The sequence below is a fragment of the Primulina huaijiensis genome, unplaced genomic scaffold (assembly GCF_012295235.1).
Source record: "Primulina huaijiensis isolate GDHJ02 unplaced genomic scaffold, ASM1229523v2 scaffold23545_ERROPOS1600000+, whole genome shotgun sequence".
In the NCBI taxonomy this organism is placed as follows: Eukaryota; Viridiplantae; Streptophyta; class Magnoliopsida; order Lamiales; family Gesneriaceae; genus Primulina; species Primulina huaijiensis.
The window spans coordinates 122,032-141,724 of record NW_027355809.1 but is presented as its reverse complement, the minus strand read 5'-3'; the positions used below and the strand labels follow the sequence as shown (position 1 = coordinate 141,724).

The following is a 19,693-nucleotide window of genomic DNA, read 5'->3' as shown; positions in this document are numbered from 1 at the left end:
GAAACTTTACATGCGAATGGATAGCTTGGTTTAATGAGAAGAAAAGTGTTATATTGTCCACTAAAGAAAGCTTTAGTCCTTTGCTCTCTCCCCTCTCTGCTTAGACAGCGACTGGTTATGGGGGTGAAGACTCGAATAAGAGATTCAATTTTGGTGAAAAAAGTTGAGGGCCCTCTGCATTTACTCACCCCATGGTGTAAAATTATGTGGTGAAGGCTAGGGAAACTCAAAAAAGATTCAATTTTGATAAAATTCTAAGCTACCCTTTGCGATAGAGGTCCTTTTTTTGGAATTATGCATAGACATACTTATTTGTATGTACACGTAAATATAGATATAGAGGGACGGAGAAAGCACTCTTCAGAGAGAGAAAGCTGTCAAATGGAGAGCTGTAATGTATTGATGTAGCAGGGGGCAGGGCTACTCTCAGAGCCTTGGCAGATGGTCTTTTAACGTTTTCTTCTTTAAATAATTCTCCATTCTCTTTCACAGATAAGAGAAATGCATCTCTCTCCATTTAACATGCAGTACTCCTTTCTTTGTCTTTCTCTCACACACACCCAAGGACCGTGTGGCAGAACGATGTGATTGAACATTGCATCAAGCCATGGCCACTGCTCTTTCTTTCCTTTGTCACATTTTTCAACAATCTTTACTGGTAGTAGGAGTAATTATATTCCTCTCCATCCCTCTCTCTTTGCTCCAACTTGGTCAATCATCGCACTGAAACTGGTATTGTAGCTTTCACGTTTTAAACTCCCCACGGCCCATTTTGGTGTCCTCCTTCTCCGGTCAGGTGAACTTGGATAAAGAGCTCGAGTCATTCAAAGTAGTGATTATGATGGCTAATTTGTGGAAAGAATTCGTGTTCGTTGGATTTATGGTGATGTGCTTGAGCTTCGCTCTCGTGGTCTGCGATGATGGTAAGAGTTTGCGTTTGGCCCTTTTTAATTCCTGTGTAATCTTTCTTGGCTTATTGAAGTATTTGAAATTGGAGTTTTGTAGTTTATTTACTCGAATATTGCTGTGCAAATTTCACCGTGTTTGGTTTTTAATATTTGTTTCGGGGGCGTGCTACGCTTCCATAATCTTCTACTCGTCCACTTATTTCTTTTCGTAATAAGATTACCTCTCCTTGACAAGTTTCGTTCAAGCTCTCAACTTCAAGCTGTTCCTTGAGCTAGAAAATATATATTCATAGCTTCATCGAGGTATGCACGTTTTTCTCAAAAATTATTGATTTTACCTGGAACAGGGGCTACTTTGCTGGAGGTGAAGAAGTCATTTAGGGACGTGGACAATGTCCTTTATGACTGGACAGATTCTCCATCTTCGGACTACTGTGTCTGGAGAGGGATTACGTGTGATAATGTCACCTTCAACGTGGTTGCACTGTAAGTTTTTCCACTTTTGGTACGTTTTCACTATTTCCCTTGTTTTAGTAAATCAGGGATCTGTCCTCTGATTCATTTTGCGCCTACGTGAAGTAATTTTTGGCCGTGAACTTGGTTTTCTTCGATTTGTCCTTTATTCCCATTTGTGTTCATATTTCCATATGCAGTAATCTCTCCGGTTTAAACCTTGATGGAGAAATTTCGCCTGCCATAGGGCAGCTTAGAAGCTTGCTGTCCATGTAATTGACATAATTTATTACGTTTTCATTTAATTTTGAACTTTCCTTGAAAATTGCAAAAATTTCTTTTACTGTTGCATGTATTTTTAATCAGTGATTTAAGAGGAAATATGATCTCTGGACAAATCCCAGACGAAATTGGGGACTGTTCAGCTTTGAGAACCTTGTAAGTGTGTATGACTTTGTAGTCTTTAAGGCCATAGATATGGGATATGTGGTTCGGTATTTCTTTATTTGTGCAATAATATATGGGCTAATTTTCATCCTCTCCAGAGACTTATCATTTAACGAGCTCTATGGAGATATCCCCTTCTCAATTTCGAAGCTAAAGCAACTTGAGGACTTGTAAGTTAATTTGAAGTGCAGTTTACTACCTTCGTTTAAGTTCTTTCTGCTCTTTTTTGTGGATAGTTTTTACGACAGTACTGTTATGTTTCATGGAATCATTCTATGTCAACTGTGCTTGACAGGATTTTAAAGAATAATCAGTTGATTGGTCCGCTACCTTCAACACTGTCTCAGATTCCGAACTTGAAAATTTTGTGAGTGTGGCAGTTATGTTCAATTGGTTTTTATATGTTATGTTCGTTAATGATTGGGGTTTGAGAACTCGAGTTCTTTCAAATGGATAGGGATTTGGCTCAGAATAAGCTGAGTGGGGAAATACCAAGACTGATATATTGGAATGAAGTTTTGCAGTATCTGTGAGTTAGGTTTATTTACATGAAACTAGCCAGTCATTGAATAAAATGTTATTTCTTAGAAAAATTCTCACTTTCATTGTAGGGGTTTGCGGGGAAATAACTTGCAAGGTACACTGTCCCCCGATATGTGTCAGCTAACCGGTTTGTGGTACTTGTAAGTTTCCAAATCTCTGTCGTCTCTTGAAGTTTCAAATTTATGTTTTCGGATCACTGTCAAACTAAGACTTGGTCATCTGGTATATGCAGTGATGTGAGAAATAACAGCTTGAGTGGAACAATTCCTGATACCGTAGGCAATTGCACTGCCTTCCAAGTTCTGTCAGTACCGAGACTAGCTCATAAATTGAATCAAAAAGTGTGTGATACTATTGTCTGAAGCATTAAAAATGTGTTATTGATTATAGGGATTTGTCATATAATAATTTCACGGGTGAGATTCCTTTCAATATTGGATTTCTCCAAGTTGCTACCTTGTAAGTGCCCTTCTGTTCTTTTCATATTTAGGTGTCTATATGTATAGCTGTGATACAAAATTCAATTTTGATGCATACTAGGTCTTTGCAAGGCAATCGTTTTTCTGGGCAGATTCCATCAGTCATAGGCTTGATGCAAGCACTTGCAGTGTTGTAAGTGGTTTTTCTGTTAGTAACCTCGAGTTTTCGAAAATAAGTTTCCTATGTTTAATTTCATTTTTTTATGGCTGTGTTCTTTGCATTCCCTTCATACCAGAGATCTTAGCTGCAATTTGTTGAGTGGAACAATCCCACCAATTTTAGGAAATTTAACTTACACTGAGAAACTGTAAGTACCACAACTTTTTTCATCCCAATCATTGCCGTAAAAAGTGAAAGCAAGATGTATCATTATCTGTTAGGATATTATCACTCTCAGTTTTAAGATCTTACATTGAGGTTTACTTTTGCCATTTTCCCTTGCAGATATCTTCACGGAAACAAGCTAACTGGGTCCATTCCTGCCGAGCTTGGAAATATGACAAAGCTTCACTATCTGTATGCAAATCTTAGTCCTGCTTGAACTGACATCTGAATAATCAATTTCACAATTTATTATATTGAAGAAATTATGTATTGGTTTATAAAGAGCACTTTTTAACGCTATTCACTGTTTCTTTTATCAGGGAATTGAACGATAATTTCCTAACTGGGGGCATCCCACCAGAACTTGGGAAGCTCACTGATTTATTTGACTTGTAATCTTTTTTGTTTACTTGTCTTTCTCATGCTGCTCTTTATGGAACTGCAAAGTCATGTTGATTTACATGTCGCAGAAATGTAGCCAACAACCTCCTAGAGGGGTCGATCCCAGATAATCTTAGCTCTTGTACAAATCTGAATAGCCTGTGAGCTTTAATGATGTCCTATATTTTTTTCTGTTTAATTTCTTTCTGGGCTATCATCCACTATATGATTTGATAACAGCAATGTGCATGAGAACAAGTTGAGTGGAACCATTCCTCCAGAACTTGAAAGGCTTGAAAGCATGACCTATCTGTGAGCTCCTCACTTTGGTTACAAAAAAAAAATTGTCATCTAAGTCTGATTTATGTTCTCCCGTTCACATGCCTTTAACCGAGTATACGTTCTGTTGAATCCGTTCCCTCAGGAATCTATCCTCGAATTATCTCAAGGGTCCAATTCCAGTTGAGTTGTCACGCATAGGGAATTTAGACACTTTGTAAGTGATAGGCTGTTATATTGAATAATCAGTACTATTATACCATATTGTTACACATGTTTAATACCCTGTTCACCCTGTTGAAGCAGAGACCTTTCAAATAACATGATCAGTGGTTATATGCCTTCCTCTCTAGGTGACTTGGAACATCTCTTGAAACTGTGAGTTATCAAATGTGCGGATTTTGTTTCGTAAATTTCTTTTCTTGTCTTATCTTATCTTATTTTCATTAGCCATTTGACAGGAATTTAAGCAATAATGGTTTGACTGGAGCCATTCCTGCCGAGTTTGGTAACCTGAGAAGCGTAGTGGACGTGTATGGAAACTAACTTTATGATCTGGATGCTTGATTTATTTTTCTTTATCGATGAAATTTGCATGACATGGATTTGTGTTCTTTTTCTTGCAGAGATCTTTCAAATAACCATCTTTCAGGTTCAATACCTCAAGAACTTGGGCAGCTTCAAAATCTGTTTTTGCTGTAAGAACTATACGCATACACACACACACATGAAGCGTGATGTTTTTTTCTCTTGATGATAATGTTGTACTTGTAACGCAGGAAGCTTGGGAACAACAATATATCAGGGGATGTAATGTCGCTGGCTAATTGTCTCAGCCTTACCGTGCTGTAGGTTCACCTTCAAAGTATTTTGTTGTCGTTTTCTAAGTCTAATCATATTGAGTCTATGCAGGAATGTATCGTACAATCACCTTGCTGGATATATACCAACAGGCAATAATTTTTCGAGATTTACACCCGACAGGTGTGCTTTCCTATGATTCTCTACTCGAATACACAGACAAAATAAATTTGTTGAAATTTTCAGCAATGTATTTTATTTGTACTTAGTCTCCCTTTTTGGCCCACTTTTCAATGTATCTTTCTTTCCCTGTTAGCTTCCTAGGAAATCCAGGTCTTTGTGGATACTGGCTTGGTTCTGGTTGCCACGTGTCTCATCATGCTGAGCGAGGTCTGTATGGAAATAGTGCGTTATTTAAATATAAATTTGCATGGGTAATTACTTGCATCTGGTGACCGTATTTTTCTGTGTTAAAACTCAGTCACAATATCTAAAGCTGCTATATTTGGAATCTCTCTGGGTGCTTTGGTCATCCTTCTTATGATCTTAGTTGCGGCTTGCCGACCACACAATCCAAAACCATTTTTTGATGGGCCTTTTGACAAACCAGGTGCCAATGAACTCGTCGTGTTATTTTTACGTAGGGTTCTTTGTTTTTTGAAAATGTTTCTAACTTCTCATTGTTTCATGTTTTCGATTGACAGTAAGTTACTCGGCTCCAAAGCTTGTCATCCTCCACATGAACATGGCTCTTCATGTATACGAGGATATCATGCGGATGACAGAGAACTTGAATGAGAAATTTATCATCGGTTATGGTGCGTCGAGCACCGTGTATAAATGTGTTCTCAAGAACTGCAAGCCTGTGGCTATCAAGAAACTCTATTCGCACCCTCACTGCCTGAAAGAATTTGAGACCGAGCTCGAGACTGTTGGGAGCATTAAACATCGTAACCTAGTTGGTCTCCAAGGATATTCCCTTTCTCCATTGGGAAATCTTCTGTTTTACGATTATATGGAAAATGGAAGTCTTTGGGACCTTCTCCATGGTGAGTACGATTTTGTTCGGTGTGTGGTGATTGAATTACATCTGACGTTATATGAAATTCCGAATTCCAGGAAATACGAGGAAGAAAAAGCTCGACTGGGACACACGTCTTCGTATAGCCACGGGAGCTGCGCAAGGGCTCACGTATCTACACCACGATTGTAGCCCTCGAATAATCCATCGAGATGTGAAGTCGTCCAACATTTTATTGGACAAGGATTACGAGGCCCATCTCACGGACTTCGGCATAGCCAAGAGCTTATGCACAATCAAAACCCACACTTCTACTTACATAATGGGAACCATTGGTTACATTGACCCCGAATATGCCCGTACTTCCCGGCTCACTGAGAAATCGGATGTATATAGCTATGGAATCGTGCTGCTTGAGCTTCTTACAGGGAGGAAAGCTGTGGATAACGAATCCAATCTCCATTACCTGGTATTTTTTATTATTTGATAGCATAATCATTTGACGGAGTAAAGGAGTGATCGATGAGAGTTAAATTCTTTCCTTTACGTTGCAGATTTTAACAAAAGCGGCCAACAATGCGGTTATGGATACGGTTGATCCGGATATTCTAGAAACCTGTAAAGACCTGGGACAAGTTAAGAAAGTGTTCCAGCTAGCTCTTTTGTGCAGCAAGAAACAGCCATCAGACCGGCCAACCATGCACGAGGTTGTTCGAGTGCTAGGAACCATGGTGCCTACCCCGGAAGCTAAATTTATCCCCTCCGAGTCGACAAAAGTCCACCAGTGTTACAAGGACGAGTATGCAAATCTGAAAACGCCGACTCCACACTTGCTGAACTGCTCATCCATGAGCACCTCAGACGCCCAACTCTTTCTTAAATTTGGAGAAGTAATATCTCAGAATAGCGTCTGAATTGAATTATCAACGAGTAGAAAAAGTTGTATAAAAAAAGAATGATGTGGCAGATTTAAAAAAGCATTGCAAATGGGGACCAAATGCGTGGTGTTAATCTGTACGTATGCAAGAATTTCCTGTGGGCCTTGCTAACTTCGGATTTGGCTTCTTGTTCTGTGCGTGAACATGTTTAGATTTGCTTGAAAGTATATTTATCAGATCAGAAAGGACTTGCAATTTTGGGTAGGGGGTCATAGTTTGATAATCCAGCAATCCATTACTGTGAAGCCCAATGTGAAGATTTGTCATTATTATTAGGTAGCGGATTTGAGTTTTTAAGAGTGTTGCAGATCAGCCAAAGAAAATGGTCTCAAATGATATCTGTGTTGTGATCAACCCCCCTGCCAAGAGGTATCAGCCGCAGTGCTTTTATTTGAAGAGTCAAACAACAATCACAAAACAATACCTTCAATAATAAATGATCTGATTTTGTTCGTTAACATTTCCAAATCTATCGTCAGTTAATTTGATTATTTCCACGTATTCACGGGTATCGAAAACGTATATTATTCACCAAAATATGCAAACTACCGTATTAGAACTTCTTTTAGACAATGAAAACACACACAGCAACAAATCATGTCCTTTTATCTTAACAGGCTTCATCCCGCTTCGCCAAAAGGCGTGACCTACCTCATAATGAGCATTGGTCCAGAAAGTTGAAAGTAGAAAGTAGAAAGTAGAAAGTAGAAAGCTCCTATCAGCGAGAGAACCCATCATAGATTTGAAAAAAAAAATTAATTCTTGAAGGTCCGGTCAGTGAAATGTACACATGCAGAGTGGAATCTCATGCTTCGAGAATGAAGAAAAGAATAATAACCTTTCTCTGTGTAATGAATATACCAAGTATACAAGATGGATGTCGCTTGCTATCTGCTCAGAAGAACCATAAAGATGGGAGGAGAAATCTTGCAACAAAGAAATGAAACCTCAAAGCACTGAAATATCATCTCTACCAGCATGAGTATGCATTCAAAATCAATATGGATTACTAGAAAATAACCATTAACTGTTTAAGGTATCTCTATCTACTCAATGGTTCTAACTGAATCTCCATTCTATTGGAAGAATGTGATTCCTTGTCTGTCGCCACCCGACTTGTGCTCAAGAGATCAGTATCTTCCTCATCTACATTTTCCATCACAAAACTGCTTCTTCCAAATATACTTTCCCGCCTTCTCTTCATCTCACGATACTCCAAATACATTACAGTTAAGGCGCCTATCAAGAACCAAACTATCAGTGCCCAGCTTAGGCCATGAACATTTTCATCTCCATACCTCTCCCCTAAATGTTTCATTCCGCTAATAAGAGCAGCAATTCCAACAAGTATCGCACATCTGCCAATTATAAAATGAGCATACTCCCAAATCTCTCGCTTTGAAGATATCTCCTCACCACTAGCTGGCTTCTTAGGTCTCACGTAAGCATTCACAGGTTGTGCTACCGCTAGCAATATAGCCAACATTCCAAACTTAACGTGCAATGAATCAAAAGTTAAACCCCGGAGCTCAGCAACAGCAAACAGAAAACCAAGGAAAATTATTGCTAATCCAGAGTACTGCAGGTAAACATGAATCTGAAACCAACCATCACCTTTTACATGCTTCAAGTACCTAGCTGCCAGAATTCCACCAGGAAGCAAAATACCCCAGGCCAGAAACATCATGAAGCCATGTACGGCTAGAACAGGCCGCAAGTCCTCCTCAGCCTCCGCAGAACCATGCATAAGCAGCACACTCATTGGTCTCTTGCTCGTGGAAAAATGCATATTTCTCACACTTAAATCATCTGACCATTGGGTTCCCATAGCCCAGATAACTTTCAGAGGAGTCGAAGGATCGATAATGTTGTTGCATTCTTGTCTTTCATTCCGATCGCACGAAGGATTAAAAGGTCGAGTGAACTCCAGGGTGATAATACCATTTTCGGATTTGCATCTCACATGTGTCAAATTCTCGTTCGTTGGATGCACACTTGAAGCTTCCCTTCCATTGATCCAATAGGTATTCACCCTTCCTTTGCCACTTCCATCAACCCAGCCCACATAAGTATAGCTGTTTACCATTCCACGACCAAAACCAATTGCTAGATAGCCACTTTTTCTCTCACCTCTAGCTGCAATAGATATTGAGTTATCTGACAATGTCCAGAAAAACATGACTTGCTGATCATCCAAAGAAACACTACTACTGTACATATCTGGTAAACCTCCATCGACCACTTGAACTTTCCAGCCCATCTTTGGTGTGAAAAGAGACTGGTAGTAAACAAGATCAGGCGTGTTGCGATCAGGTGACCAAGTCAATTCAGTAGGACTGGCTTGAACTCCTTCAGCTTCTGGTCCACCGAAATATATAACCTCGGACATGTTTCTTGAAGTCGCGTTACCACCGATAGGATCAGATGTGATATATAACGCCACATCATGTCCAGCCTGTATTGAAAATTTCACAGGCACCCCCCTCTCCACTCTCAGAAGAGGACTTTCTTTCTTGTTAATATAAAGAACTTTAGAAGGATTCGGAGGATTTGGGTAATGCAAGGCTGGGCCTGTTGCTACAACAAGTGGCTCCTTTTTATTTGCGATGAGAAGATCTTGATCCTCCTTCTCTTCAGCATCCAAAGGTCCCAAGCATTCGTTTATATTCTCAGATAGGTTGAACCTCAAGTGACCATAACTCCCACCATGATTTTGCGGAAGAAAGTACGGGCGTAAACTATCAGGTGGCTTAATTGGTCCTATAGCCCATATAACATTCATCTTCTCATTGGGATCGACCTGCAGATCATATTTGTGATCGGTGGACTTCAATGGTCTCCTATATCTAATAAATGACACTCCATCCTTCCTATGCCCATAAATCAACCTTGTATTATTCATCTGTCCGGGATCATTAGCTTCATACATAGCATCTGGACAAACCCCCTGAACAGTCCCATCATCATTTGACATACATTCACTATACTGTGTTATATAATAATCATCAGCAAATGGCATTCCATCCCCCTTAAATCCTGTGACTGCTACATCACCACCAACCATAAAAGAACCCGAAGCATTGGGGTTCGCCCACCCAAAAGCCATATAATCCTGTATTTTAATTGCAGCCTCCAACCCAATATCAACAGCATCCTCCCCTTCCTTATAACTCCACCTAATCCTATAATTATCAGACAACACTCTACAATTCTCAAACATGGTTGGTTGCTCATCATATGATAAAATTGAGCTTTCCTTTACAGAGTAATTACTCAACACTACATGTCCAAAATCTGAAGCTGTGGGGATATCCCAAACAGCAATAACTTTAACTTGATCCCAAGTAACGTTTTTCCGCAAACTAACAATAAAGTTATTGTTTTTGTAAGTCTGATTCAATATTGAATCAGAGACGAGAAAACCCTTGCTGAGATTCTGGAGATCATCCCCTAAAGCTCCCCACCAGTGGACGTCGGATCCGGATAGCATATCAAATTGTGAAACTCTAAAAGAACAATCATCAATAAGGGATACTACACCGCGCAGCTGGTGTTGTACCATGGTGAATTGGGATGTGAAGTTGAGAAGGGAAGTGTTGGTCCGGGGGCAATCCGAGCCCGGATCCGAATATGAGAAATGCATAAAAAACCAAAAAAGGAGGAGTCTTGATGGGGCCATGGAGAGAGATCCAGAAAAACGGACTTGGGCAAGCAAATGCATATGGGATCGAATATATTATGTATGTTTATAAATCTGCAAATAAATAGAGATGAAAGAATTCTAAGCGATCACACATAAAACTGTGCGTGTAGAATAGATAAAGGGGGAAACAGGCAAGAGAAGGAGAAATACAAACCTGCGGAGTGATTTTGATTTGAGTTTGAGAGTTGACGACGAAGGAGAGGCGAGGAGTAAAAGAGGAGAGAGAGGCCTAGGCGGGGTGGAGGGAGGGGAGGGTTTTCTAATTCTTCATTTGGTTAAGGTTCCAAAATATATAGAGCGTGTTTGGAACATAGAATTTGATTGGATTTTTATTGTTTGGTAAAATAATATAAGATTGGTATTTGATGATATTTCATAAGATTTTATTTAATTAAGTGAAACTTTTAAAATTTCATGAGATTTGGATTATAAAAACAATAAAATTATTTTAGTAATAAATTTATATTTTTTACTTATAAATTTTAAGACTTTTTTTTTTTTTTTTACATATTTTACAAGATATAATTTATCCAAAATCTATACAAATAAATTTCAAATGACATTTTAAATTTTTGATTCCATATGTTTAAAATCCAAATCCATTTTCAAATTACATTTTTTAGACATTCAAACACAGTGAAAATGTTTTTAGCTTATTCAACGTCTTCGCTTTACAATTACATAATAATGTGATGTGCACAAGTAATAATAGCGATGATGATTGTTTACAAAAATTTATGAGTTAATAAAAAGTTTTCTTATAGTTCATCCTAAATGTAGAACGATCTTTTAAGTTCGAGACCTAATCATACAATCTCTTATCCAACTAAAAAAAATTATAAAGGTCCATGTTGTTGCAACTTAAAAATTTAAAAGGGGATTTCAGTAGTTTGTGGTATTATTTTAACACAAAAATTCATGTAAGATGATCTTACGAATCAATTTTGTGAAATAAATAATCTATTTGAGTCACGCATGAAAAATATTACTTTTTTATGTCAAAAATATTATTTTTTATTATAAATATGGACACGATTGATCTGTCTCACAAGTAAAGATCCATTACACCATCTCAAAAAGACCTGCTCTTATTCTAAATGTATTTCAATTATCAACATTTATTCTTGTATATAATCTATGATTTTTTCCTTGAATCCTATGTACAAGGATAAGATGAAATCAGAATGTATTAAATGAATATTTATTTTTTCCGAAAATAGTGATTCTGAATCTTAGAAGACACCCAAAATCTTAATTTTGAAGTACATCATGTTGTAATATGTAATAAATTGAAAAAGAGTGAACGAACATTAAACGTTCCGTGTAGTCGGATAGTCTTTGCTTTCCTTCTTTGTTTTTTTCCCCGAAGAAATCAAATAGTCTCGCTTTGCCTTTTCAATGAATGAACTTATAGTCTAAAATACTCGATCAAAAACGATGAATAATCTCAACCAACGATACAAGTTAGGACTACCTTTTTTTATCATGCCTTTTCGCATGGTGCCTTGAACAGCTCCATTTCCACTATTTCACCACCACTAGCATAGCATATAATATCACACACCTATCACGATAAACCATCAAATTTTGAATCGAATGAAGTCTATTACTTTATATATTAAAAAAAAATCTAGGTGCGTTTTCATTATTCTTTGACAAATTTAAAACCATCATCACTCCTCCAAAAAGAGCTATACGGTCAAATTAATGATATGTAAAATACGTCATTTACACAAAGGATGAATGTTAAAGATTACAAATTTTAAAGTGGCACTTCATCCATCCTCCCATTCAAAAAGCGCCTGAAAGGTTTTCAAGCAAGGAAATTCATTAACATAAATCTTAATTGGGATTTCAGACTCTAAATTTTAAAGATTAAAAGTAAGCAGGCCAACCTGAAATCACTCTTTACTGTATGGGAACATGAAATCTTGAAGTTGAGTTTGTCATTACAGCAGACCTGCTTCAAATAGATTTCTTCGTCTCAACGTCTCGTCAACAAGCTTGAAAGTCTTCTTCACGAGTTTCTGATCTAGGGCTGTAGTTCTATAGATCTTAAAGACCCGATCTACACGGTCAGGAGTAGTGCTCTGGAAATACAGTTCCTCAAATTTTTTCTTCACAAACCTGAATGTCAAGCATCACAAGTTGACTGTGTACTAAATTATGACAGATCAAGTAATTTTAATGCGAAATCCTGGTGTATATCAGAGTTCAAACGAGGATCTTAAAATGCATCAAAGAAGCCTTTTAAGGGAAAGAGTCTCCCAGATTAGAGCCCATTTGGAAACCTTATCCGAGTCTCAAAGAGGGTTAAAGAAAGCACTTACTCGTATGCATTCTCGATTTCTTGTTTTCCAGTTGAAACTGGCTGATAATCCTTGAACCACCCACATACATTCAATGGGACCTGTTTACAGGAAAACTATTATCACAATCACATGGATCCCGAGCCAAACAAAAGTTGAGAACCTCCATTCACTTACGTTCAGAATCTTCTTTTCAAATAAATCGAATTTGTTGAGAAATAGCATGAAAGATGTTTTCTGCAATGACGAGGAAAAAAGTTAGCCAGCGTTATGTACCATTAACCGGATTGATATTAAAGGAACAAGTTCTCTTTGCAAATAAAACATAATATCTTGTAACTTGTCGTGGAAAAACCTCGAAGCAAGGCTGCTTTAGGACCCACTCAAAGAGTTCTTTTGTCTCCATCATCCTATTCTTGTTATCATCCTCAAAGAGAGTTTGATCATAACTGACAGAAAGTATTGCACCTTGTATAAGTAACAATATTTTCATAAAATCAAACGAGAAAACCGAAAAAATACAAACTTCTCAGTAGGAGCTGTAAAAGATTGAAGTAACGAGAAATGATAATTAAGGTCACAATCCTAAATAATGTCGATTCTTCAACAAGGCCATCAAGATGTCAAAAACTTATTCTTTCTGAATGGTAACCGAGGAGGAGTAATATCAAACGTACTCACTAATAGCTGCACAAAATATCACAGCTGCAACACCCTCAAATAGATGAATCCATTTTCTTCTTTCATTTCTCTGGCCACCGACATCAAAGAGCCGATATATTTCACCACTTTTTTTGTTCTCTCCAACTGGGCTGCAAACGTTTAAACAATTAGAGTCGATGATATAAAATAAGAAAGTACTTACTTTATTTCATTCTTTGATTTTTTATGTTGAAACTCCAAGCAAGCATTTTCAACACACAATCTTCAAACCAATAAAAAAAATTTAAATAAACTTTAACAAAAGTGCATGCCATAATTAGAAAAAGAGCTTGCATTATATCATATCATCTAGACGCTAAGTGATATGCTTAACAGTAGATAATGGTATGTCCGTAAGTGAAATGTTATCTCGACGTCTTAAATAAAAGTCAATCTACAGAGAAAGAGAAACTTTAACATATTGTCACAATGACTGCTGCTTTTACCCAAGGAAATGAAAGAACGTACTATTCACCCATAGATACTGAAAATCGGTTCAGTCATCATCTTGAGGCAAAGTTTTGTATTGATGGTTAAAAGAGAAGTATTTTGTCTACTTTCTAGAATGGAAAGAATCACTTATTACCTGAATTGGATTTCTACAACACCAGTTGTCCGAACCCTGGCATGAAGAACATCCTCCTATTTCAAGACAAAAAATTAAATAAAATTTTTGGAACATGTTGAATTTTAAATAGGAAAATATAGAATAAAGAGTATAAAAGCGAACATATAAATCACATGGTTTGGTCATAAAGACCTACATCTATGCTACAATGTCCGCAGGACTAAAACTTTATTGATTTCTCAGTTCAGAAAATAATAATCATATTAATTTGGAATAAATATGATAGGAAAAATCACATTCCATGGAATTTCTCTGATATTCTAGCGCAAAAAGTCAAACACAAGACAAATGGTCATGAAAAACAAAGAACAGAATGAATGGTATACCACACAGCCAGATTGACAAGAGAATATAAAAATTTACGGTTGTTGATTGGTTGTAGCAAAGGTTCAAAAACAGGGAGTGAAGGTTTCTCAAGGATGGGAGAGGAGAATGGAGATACAAAAACACACTGGCCTTTATCCCACTATGTAGTGGTCCACTATATGGATCCTCCTAAATCTTTGTGCTCTATCACCTATTATACCATCATTTATATTTTAATAATGCAAATCTTGCTTAATCATTATCATCCAAGTTTTGTTTGGTCTCCCTCTTCGTCTATTAATATGTGTACTAGTCATGATCTCGTATCTCCTAACTGGAGCCTCTATTGGTCTCCTTCGTACGTGTCCATACCATCTAAGGTGTGTCTCCCTCAATATTTCTTCGATAGGTACAACCCTAACTTTTCTCCAATACACTCGTTTCTTAGCTATCCATTTATGTATGTCCACGCATCCACCTTAGCATCCTCATCTCTGCGACTCTAATATTTTGTTCATGTGTCTGCTTTATTGCCCAACATTCGGATCCATAAAACATAGCAGACATAACTTTTATTTTGTAAAACTTCCTCTTGAGTTTCAAAGTTACCTTACGATCACACAGAATACAACGACCATCCTACTTGTACTCTATGTGATAAATCTATAACAATTCACCATCTTTCTATAAAAATGATCTTAGATACTTAAAAGGTCTCACTCGTTTGTAATTCGACATCTCTTATTTTAACAATTGTGTCATTACTCTTAATATTGCTAAACTAAAATTCCATGTATTCTATCTTTGATCTACTAAGTCTAAAACATTTGTCTTCCAATGTCTCCTGCCAAGTTTCAAGCTTGGCATTTACTCCTTCACAAGGGGAAAATGGAGAATATGTAAATATAAAATATCTTCACCAACTTGACATAAAAGGGTATTTCATTTTTAATAGCAATAAATATATTGTTGTCATTGCTGGAAGATTTATTCTTAGATTATCCAAGCTAAAAGGAAAGAAAGAGGAATGTGAGAACATGTGTTTTCACTTGCCTTTGTAGGAATGTAGTCCGAAACTGAAAATCTTTGCAAATTTTCCATAAAATAATGGGCACAATCTGGAACCTGAAGTTCATGACCATGGGAATATGTTTCCTGCAAACCACATTCAAACATTAGATGTGATAAAACTCTTAACAGATTCAGATAATTCAAAAACACATCAGAATCTAGCAAAAGATTAACCTAAGACATTTGGAGGAAGGAAAATTGACCTGTATGGCACTATCTTTCCAGAGAGCTTCTATCTCATTAGCAAGTTCTTTGGTTAGAGTTGGACAATCAAACCCACTACCAATTTCTGAGACTTTCTCCCCAATTTGCTAATGCAGGAAAAAACATTGAAAGTAAACTCCATGACCAAAACTGGATGTTTCGAAAATCATAAATTCATACATGGGCATCTGAAATAATCACTATCAAGCAAAAGTTTTGCTAAATATATGAAAAACTGATCCAGACCTTATTTTCATCAGATATGATGAACTTCGTGGAATCTGACACAGTTTGAGACAATTCCTTTGATCCATCGTGTAAAATCTGCGAGCGACAATAGTCAATTCAAACTAGATAATATTATGCAAGTACAACTTCAAGAACTACATTATGTAGTTCGGAAACTTCATTTTGTCAGGCCATCAACACTAGTAAAAAATTGTGTGTGATCCCCAAAGGGAATAAACCAACACAAAACTTCCAACTATTTCATACTTTTATTGTCTGATAAACATTGGCATGAATTACAGGGATGTATCCTTTAAGCTCGGCCTCATCAAACCCACTCTGAAACAGAAGTTTTATCTGCACAACATTTAACATGCACCTACCTTAGTAGTCTGATAAGAAAAGAAACGCGTGCATAAAATAAATTGTGATGTTCACAGAGAAAAAATAGGACATTTTACCTGCTTGAAAATAGTGGACTTCCCAGAATCTCCAGCACCTTAAACAAGCGCATTCCCGTGAGTATTAAATAAGATTGGAAAAAGCAAATACGTACAAAGGCATGTGAAGATACTGTTATGATGTGTGCTTATATCACAAGAACAATCTTAAACAGACACCCTTACCCTTGTAATTTCTGTTACCAGATTACTCACTAATTTGTGTGAAGACAGCTTGTGGAAAAAGACATCTCACACGTTATCAGATGATATGAGCATCTATTCAAACCATGAGAGAGCCAAAAGATATTTTTTATAATATGCTACCAAAAAACTATTCAAAACATCTTCCATCGAAATAATCAGCCGAATGACACAGCCAAAACTTGTGCCTACAAGGATTAGACAAAAAGTAAGATATGTTTTAAAAGTAGCCAATGAAACTGTAGGTGGTTGTGTTGGCAGTAACATAATAATTATTTTTTTTAAAAGCCTCGACGTATGAACCTTGGTTAGATAAAACCCTAAAAAACAAGCGAGAAAACATGTATTTCTCAGTGGATACCAAGTAGTAGCAGTTTCTGAATATGCGTCTCTGCCTTGGTTTCTCGGTCGATTCTCCTCTCTATTTCAGCAGTCTGGGAATGAAAGCCATATTCATGCCTAAATAACAAAGATAAGAATGTGAAGAAAGTTTAGGGTATTTGAAGAAGACTTACCTGCTCATGCTCTTCAGAATCAGCTTGACTATGTTGGTGTCCACTGCAGATTAAGCCCATGTAGAGTCAAAGTGTTGCCTAAAGATGGATTTCGACACTTGTGGCAATATGACTCTCATACCAAATGCAGCTTCTTCGCATTCACATTAACAACAGGGTCAGGAGCAGCATCGAATGCGACAGAAATCTCACCTCAAAATTTTCATAGCATTCAGATCAACCGAAGCGGATGGTATATTCAAGGATGGAGATTGAAATAAAAAGAAATGAAACCCTAAAAACAAGCGAGAGGGTAAAATGAGAGTCACTACTAACTAACAGAAGAGTGTAATTGAAGCTGGATCTGAGCAGAGCAACAAAGCATGTTCCTCAATACATTTTTTAAAGAGTTTTTCAAATAAAAAAAAAATAAGAATAATTTTTAAAACATATTTTTTAACTCAATTTATAGCTATCATAGTATATACTTGTTTGACCAGGCACATTTCTTCTTTTTAAATTTAATTAGAAAAATAATATTTTGGCTCTGACATTTTGGCAATGTCTCCAGTGCTTCCCAATAAATAAAATTTTGTATATATATTATTGATATCTCAAATATGTCCGAGTCATCTTATAACTCTGAGTTGTGACGAAATTGAGAAGTTAAGAAAACATCAATCGGAAAGACAAATCTGTCACCATGAGCACAGGCGAGCTTGGGCTCTCGGTTGAACCCGGGTAATGTAAACCTAGACAGTATAATGAGTCAAAGGACATGACTTCACGCCATGATCATGTACCAGAGCAACTTAGTACTGGTGTTATTCTCGGATCCACTCGTATGAGATGTCATGATTTGATATCATTTGCTTGTCTCTCCTTGTGCATAGGGATGATATGACTAGATCAGGATTGATATGAGTTGTCTGATGTGGCACTGTCAGGGAGCATGGCATAGACATCCATCTTGTCATGAGTAACAACCAAGCACTGAAAACAAAGTCATCATTGATTTTTCTTTATAAATTTTGATATTAATGTATTCAGATATTTTTTCACAAAACAAATAATCCCCTTATGTACTTTCCTTTAACACTTATAACTTGAGTGTCGGAGTGATCATGTCGGAAAATCTTTTGGCGCCCCACTAACGTTCTTTGTTCTTAAGTGTGCAGATTCTATTGTCCGGGTACTCTCCGCTTGATCTTCAACGTGATCAAGGAGAAATTCATCTGACCCAATATATATAATCGTCAACCTAACTCAACNTGAGTGTATACAGATTATAATCGATGTTTCTTATTATTAAAGAAAAAAAATTGTAGTTTTTTATAGTAAGACAAATACATGGATGCGAATTCTTCTTCGGAAATGAAAGAAAGACAGAAAGATGGATCATAGTAAGAATTTTTTGACAATGTTGTTGAAACGTGGCGCGTTCTCGAGTTGGGGAACATGCGATGCATTTTTGATCACTTGTAGTGTCGTCTTCTCCCCCACCAATCTGCTTTTGCACCAAACCAGTACTATTAATTCATCACATTAATTAATTTAAAAACCATCACTGACAAGTAATTAGTAAAGAAGATCGAATTCATACTTGCTGAGTTCTATGGCTTTCTCTAATAAAAATATCTTGTCATGCTCCCCCCACACAATCAATACTTCCTGCATTTCATCATTGTTTTTTTTATTAAATTAATTAAATAATCACATGCAGAATATTAATTAATTACCTGTGAAAGAGGAGATATATTGACAGTATCATCCCGTCCAAGCCTCAATTCTCTCAAGAGTTCCAGCTTCTCTTTCCTGTTTTCTGAATATAATTTCTGCACCAACCAAAATTAGTATATTCACAAGTATATATATATATATATATATATATATATATATATATACACACACAAAATTCTCATTTACGTTGATGATATCATTGAGGAAGAAATCAGGAAGCCATGGAGGACGCCGGAAAACACACAGTCCCAGCAAGGTCCGCAGTTGCCTCGCCGCGCAAGGCAGCATCAGATCCTCGATCTTCTCGCTCTGTGCTCTCCTCATCAGCTCCACGTTGTCTCTCCGCCGCAAATTCACCCCGGAGCTGGCGATCACCACCTTCTCCACCCTCTCAGGCCACATCTCCGACAGCCGATACGCCACAAATCCGCCGTAGCTAGTCCCCACAACGGAGTACCTGCGAAACGAGATCGATCAACGTCTCACCATAGATATTAATTAAAATGAATAAAACTAATTTAAAAAAAGACCTGCGAATCCCGATCTTTTCGAGGAGTTTAGCTATACAAGCTGCCTGAAAAACCTCGGACCTCTCTGGGGAATTGGAGTAGGAATTACCGAAGAAAACGAGATCGGGGACGTAGACGTCGAATTCTGTAGCGAAGAAGGTGATTTGCGGGCGCCATTGCCATATTCCGTGTGGGCCGAAACCGTGGATGAGGATCAAGGGAGGCTTGGTACTGGCAGCGGGACCCCAGAAGAAAATGGTGGTGCCGCTGTCTATCTCTACTGACTGGGAGGAGAGGCCGGCCGAGGATAGAGAACGCCGGAGAAAAGCGCCGTACAGGGAAACGATACTGAAGCAGGGGATTCCCATTCTCTTGTATACAAATGAGAAATTAACTTTCAAGAAATGAATTACTGGATTATCGAACCCCGACCCAACCCCGACCCAACTATTATAATAAATACTAATAATTGTCATAAAAGTAAAAGAAACTATTTTATTCATATCTAAACTCTTATTTACGCGATATAATGATAGAATATAAATTTGAAGATAGAAAAATTAAGATATCTATCTTAATA

General features: G+C 37.3%; 4 protein-coding genes across 9 annotated transcripts; 1 reads left to right on the top strand and 3 right to left on the bottom strand.

The window, feature by feature from the left end:
- The first annotated feature begins 353 nt into the window (after nucleotides 1–353).
- Nucleotides 354–6,703, top strand: LOC140967053 (LRR receptor-like serine/threonine-protein kinase ERECTA). Of its 2 annotated transcripts, none has more exons than XM_073427407.1 (27): nucleotides 354–923; nucleotides 1,256–1,394; nucleotides 1,562–1,633; nucleotides 1,728–1,799; nucleotides 1,907–1,978; nucleotides 2,104–2,175; nucleotides 2,266–2,337; nucleotides 2,420–2,491; nucleotides 2,584–2,655; nucleotides 2,742–2,810; nucleotides 2,892–2,963; nucleotides 3,067–3,138; nucleotides 3,276–3,347; nucleotides 3,476–3,547; nucleotides 3,626–3,697; nucleotides 3,777–3,848; nucleotides 3,961–4,032; nucleotides 4,122–4,193; nucleotides 4,277–4,348; nucleotides 4,442–4,513; nucleotides 4,595–4,663; nucleotides 4,728–4,799; nucleotides 4,933–5,006; nucleotides 5,098–5,226; nucleotides 5,321–5,665; nucleotides 5,736–6,106; nucleotides 6,192–6,703. In XM_073427407.1, the coding sequence occupies exons 1-27, from the start codon at nucleotides 839–841 to the stop codon at nucleotides 6,549–6,551; spliced, it is 2,937 nt and encodes a 978-aa protein (XP_073283508.1). In that variant the 5' UTR covers nucleotides 354–838; the 3' UTR covers nucleotides 6,552–6,703. The 2 variants fall into 2 exon arrangements, with proteins under 2 accessions (XP_073283508.1, XP_073283507.1); XM_073427406.1 differs by having other exon boundaries at nucleotides 4,119–4,193.
- A 691-nt stretch (nucleotides 6,704–7,394) lies between these two features.
- On the bottom strand, nucleotides 7,395–10,527 carry LOC140967054 (cytochrome b561, DM13 and DOMON domain-containing protein At5g54830). The gene is made up of 2 exons (XM_073427408.1): nucleotides 10,433–10,527; nucleotides 7,395–10,329 (listed from the first exon to the last, which is right to left on the bottom strand). The coding sequence occupies exon 2, from the start codon at nucleotides 10,294–10,296 to the stop codon at nucleotides 7,618–7,620; it is 2,679 nt and encodes an 892-aa protein (XP_073283509.1). The 5' UTR covers nucleotides 10,297–10,329; nucleotides 10,433–10,527; the 3' UTR covers nucleotides 7,395–7,617.
- Nucleotides 10,528–11,863: 1,336 nt separating this feature from the next.
- On the bottom strand, nucleotides 11,864–17,411 carry LOC140967057 (guanine nucleotide-binding protein alpha-1 subunit-like). Of its 4 annotated transcripts, none has more exons than XM_073427409.1 (15): nucleotides 17,007–17,411; nucleotides 16,886–16,928; nucleotides 16,732–16,804; nucleotides 16,188–16,225; nucleotides 15,994–16,083; nucleotides 15,745–15,822; nucleotides 15,498–15,605; nucleotides 15,277–15,378; nucleotides 13,876–13,931; nucleotides 13,265–13,399; nucleotides 12,943–13,036; nucleotides 12,765–12,824; nucleotides 12,609–12,688; nucleotides 12,174–12,405; nucleotides 11,864–12,080 (listed from the first exon to the last, which is right to left on the bottom strand). In XM_073427409.1, exons 1-14 carry the CDS (start codon nucleotides 17,024–17,026, stop codon nucleotides 12,228–12,230), a joined length of 1,155 nt encoding a protein of 384 aa, XP_073283510.1. In that variant the 5' UTR covers nucleotides 17,027–17,411; the 3' UTR covers nucleotides 11,864–12,080; nucleotides 12,174–12,227. The 4 variants fall into 4 exon arrangements, with proteins under 4 accessions (XP_073283510.1, XP_073283513.1, XP_073283512.1 ...); XM_073427412.1 differs by having other exon boundaries at nucleotides 17,078–17,411; XM_073427411.1 differs by having other exon boundaries at nucleotides 16,886–16,963; nucleotides 17,007–17,410.
- A 72-nt stretch (nucleotides 17,412–17,483) lies between these two features.
- Nucleotides 17,484–19,558, bottom strand: LOC140967058 (uncharacterized). Of its 2 annotated transcripts, none has more exons than XM_073427414.1 (5): nucleotides 19,135–19,558; nucleotides 18,791–19,061; nucleotides 18,604–18,699; nucleotides 18,468–18,535; nucleotides 17,484–17,616 (listed from the first exon to the last, which is right to left on the bottom strand). In XM_073427414.1, exons 1-5 carry the CDS (start codon nucleotides 19,479–19,481, stop codon nucleotides 17,499–17,501), a joined length of 900 nt encoding a protein of 299 aa, XP_073283515.1. In that variant the 5' UTR covers nucleotides 19,482–19,558; the 3' UTR covers nucleotides 17,484–17,498. The 2 variants fall into 2 exon arrangements, with proteins under 2 accessions (XP_073283515.1, XP_073283516.1); XM_073427415.1 differs by lacking the exon at nucleotides 17,484–17,616 and adding an exon at nucleotides 18,164–18,371 and having other exon boundaries at nucleotides 19,135–19,557.
- Between the last annotated feature and the right edge of the window lie 135 nt (nucleotides 19,559–19,693).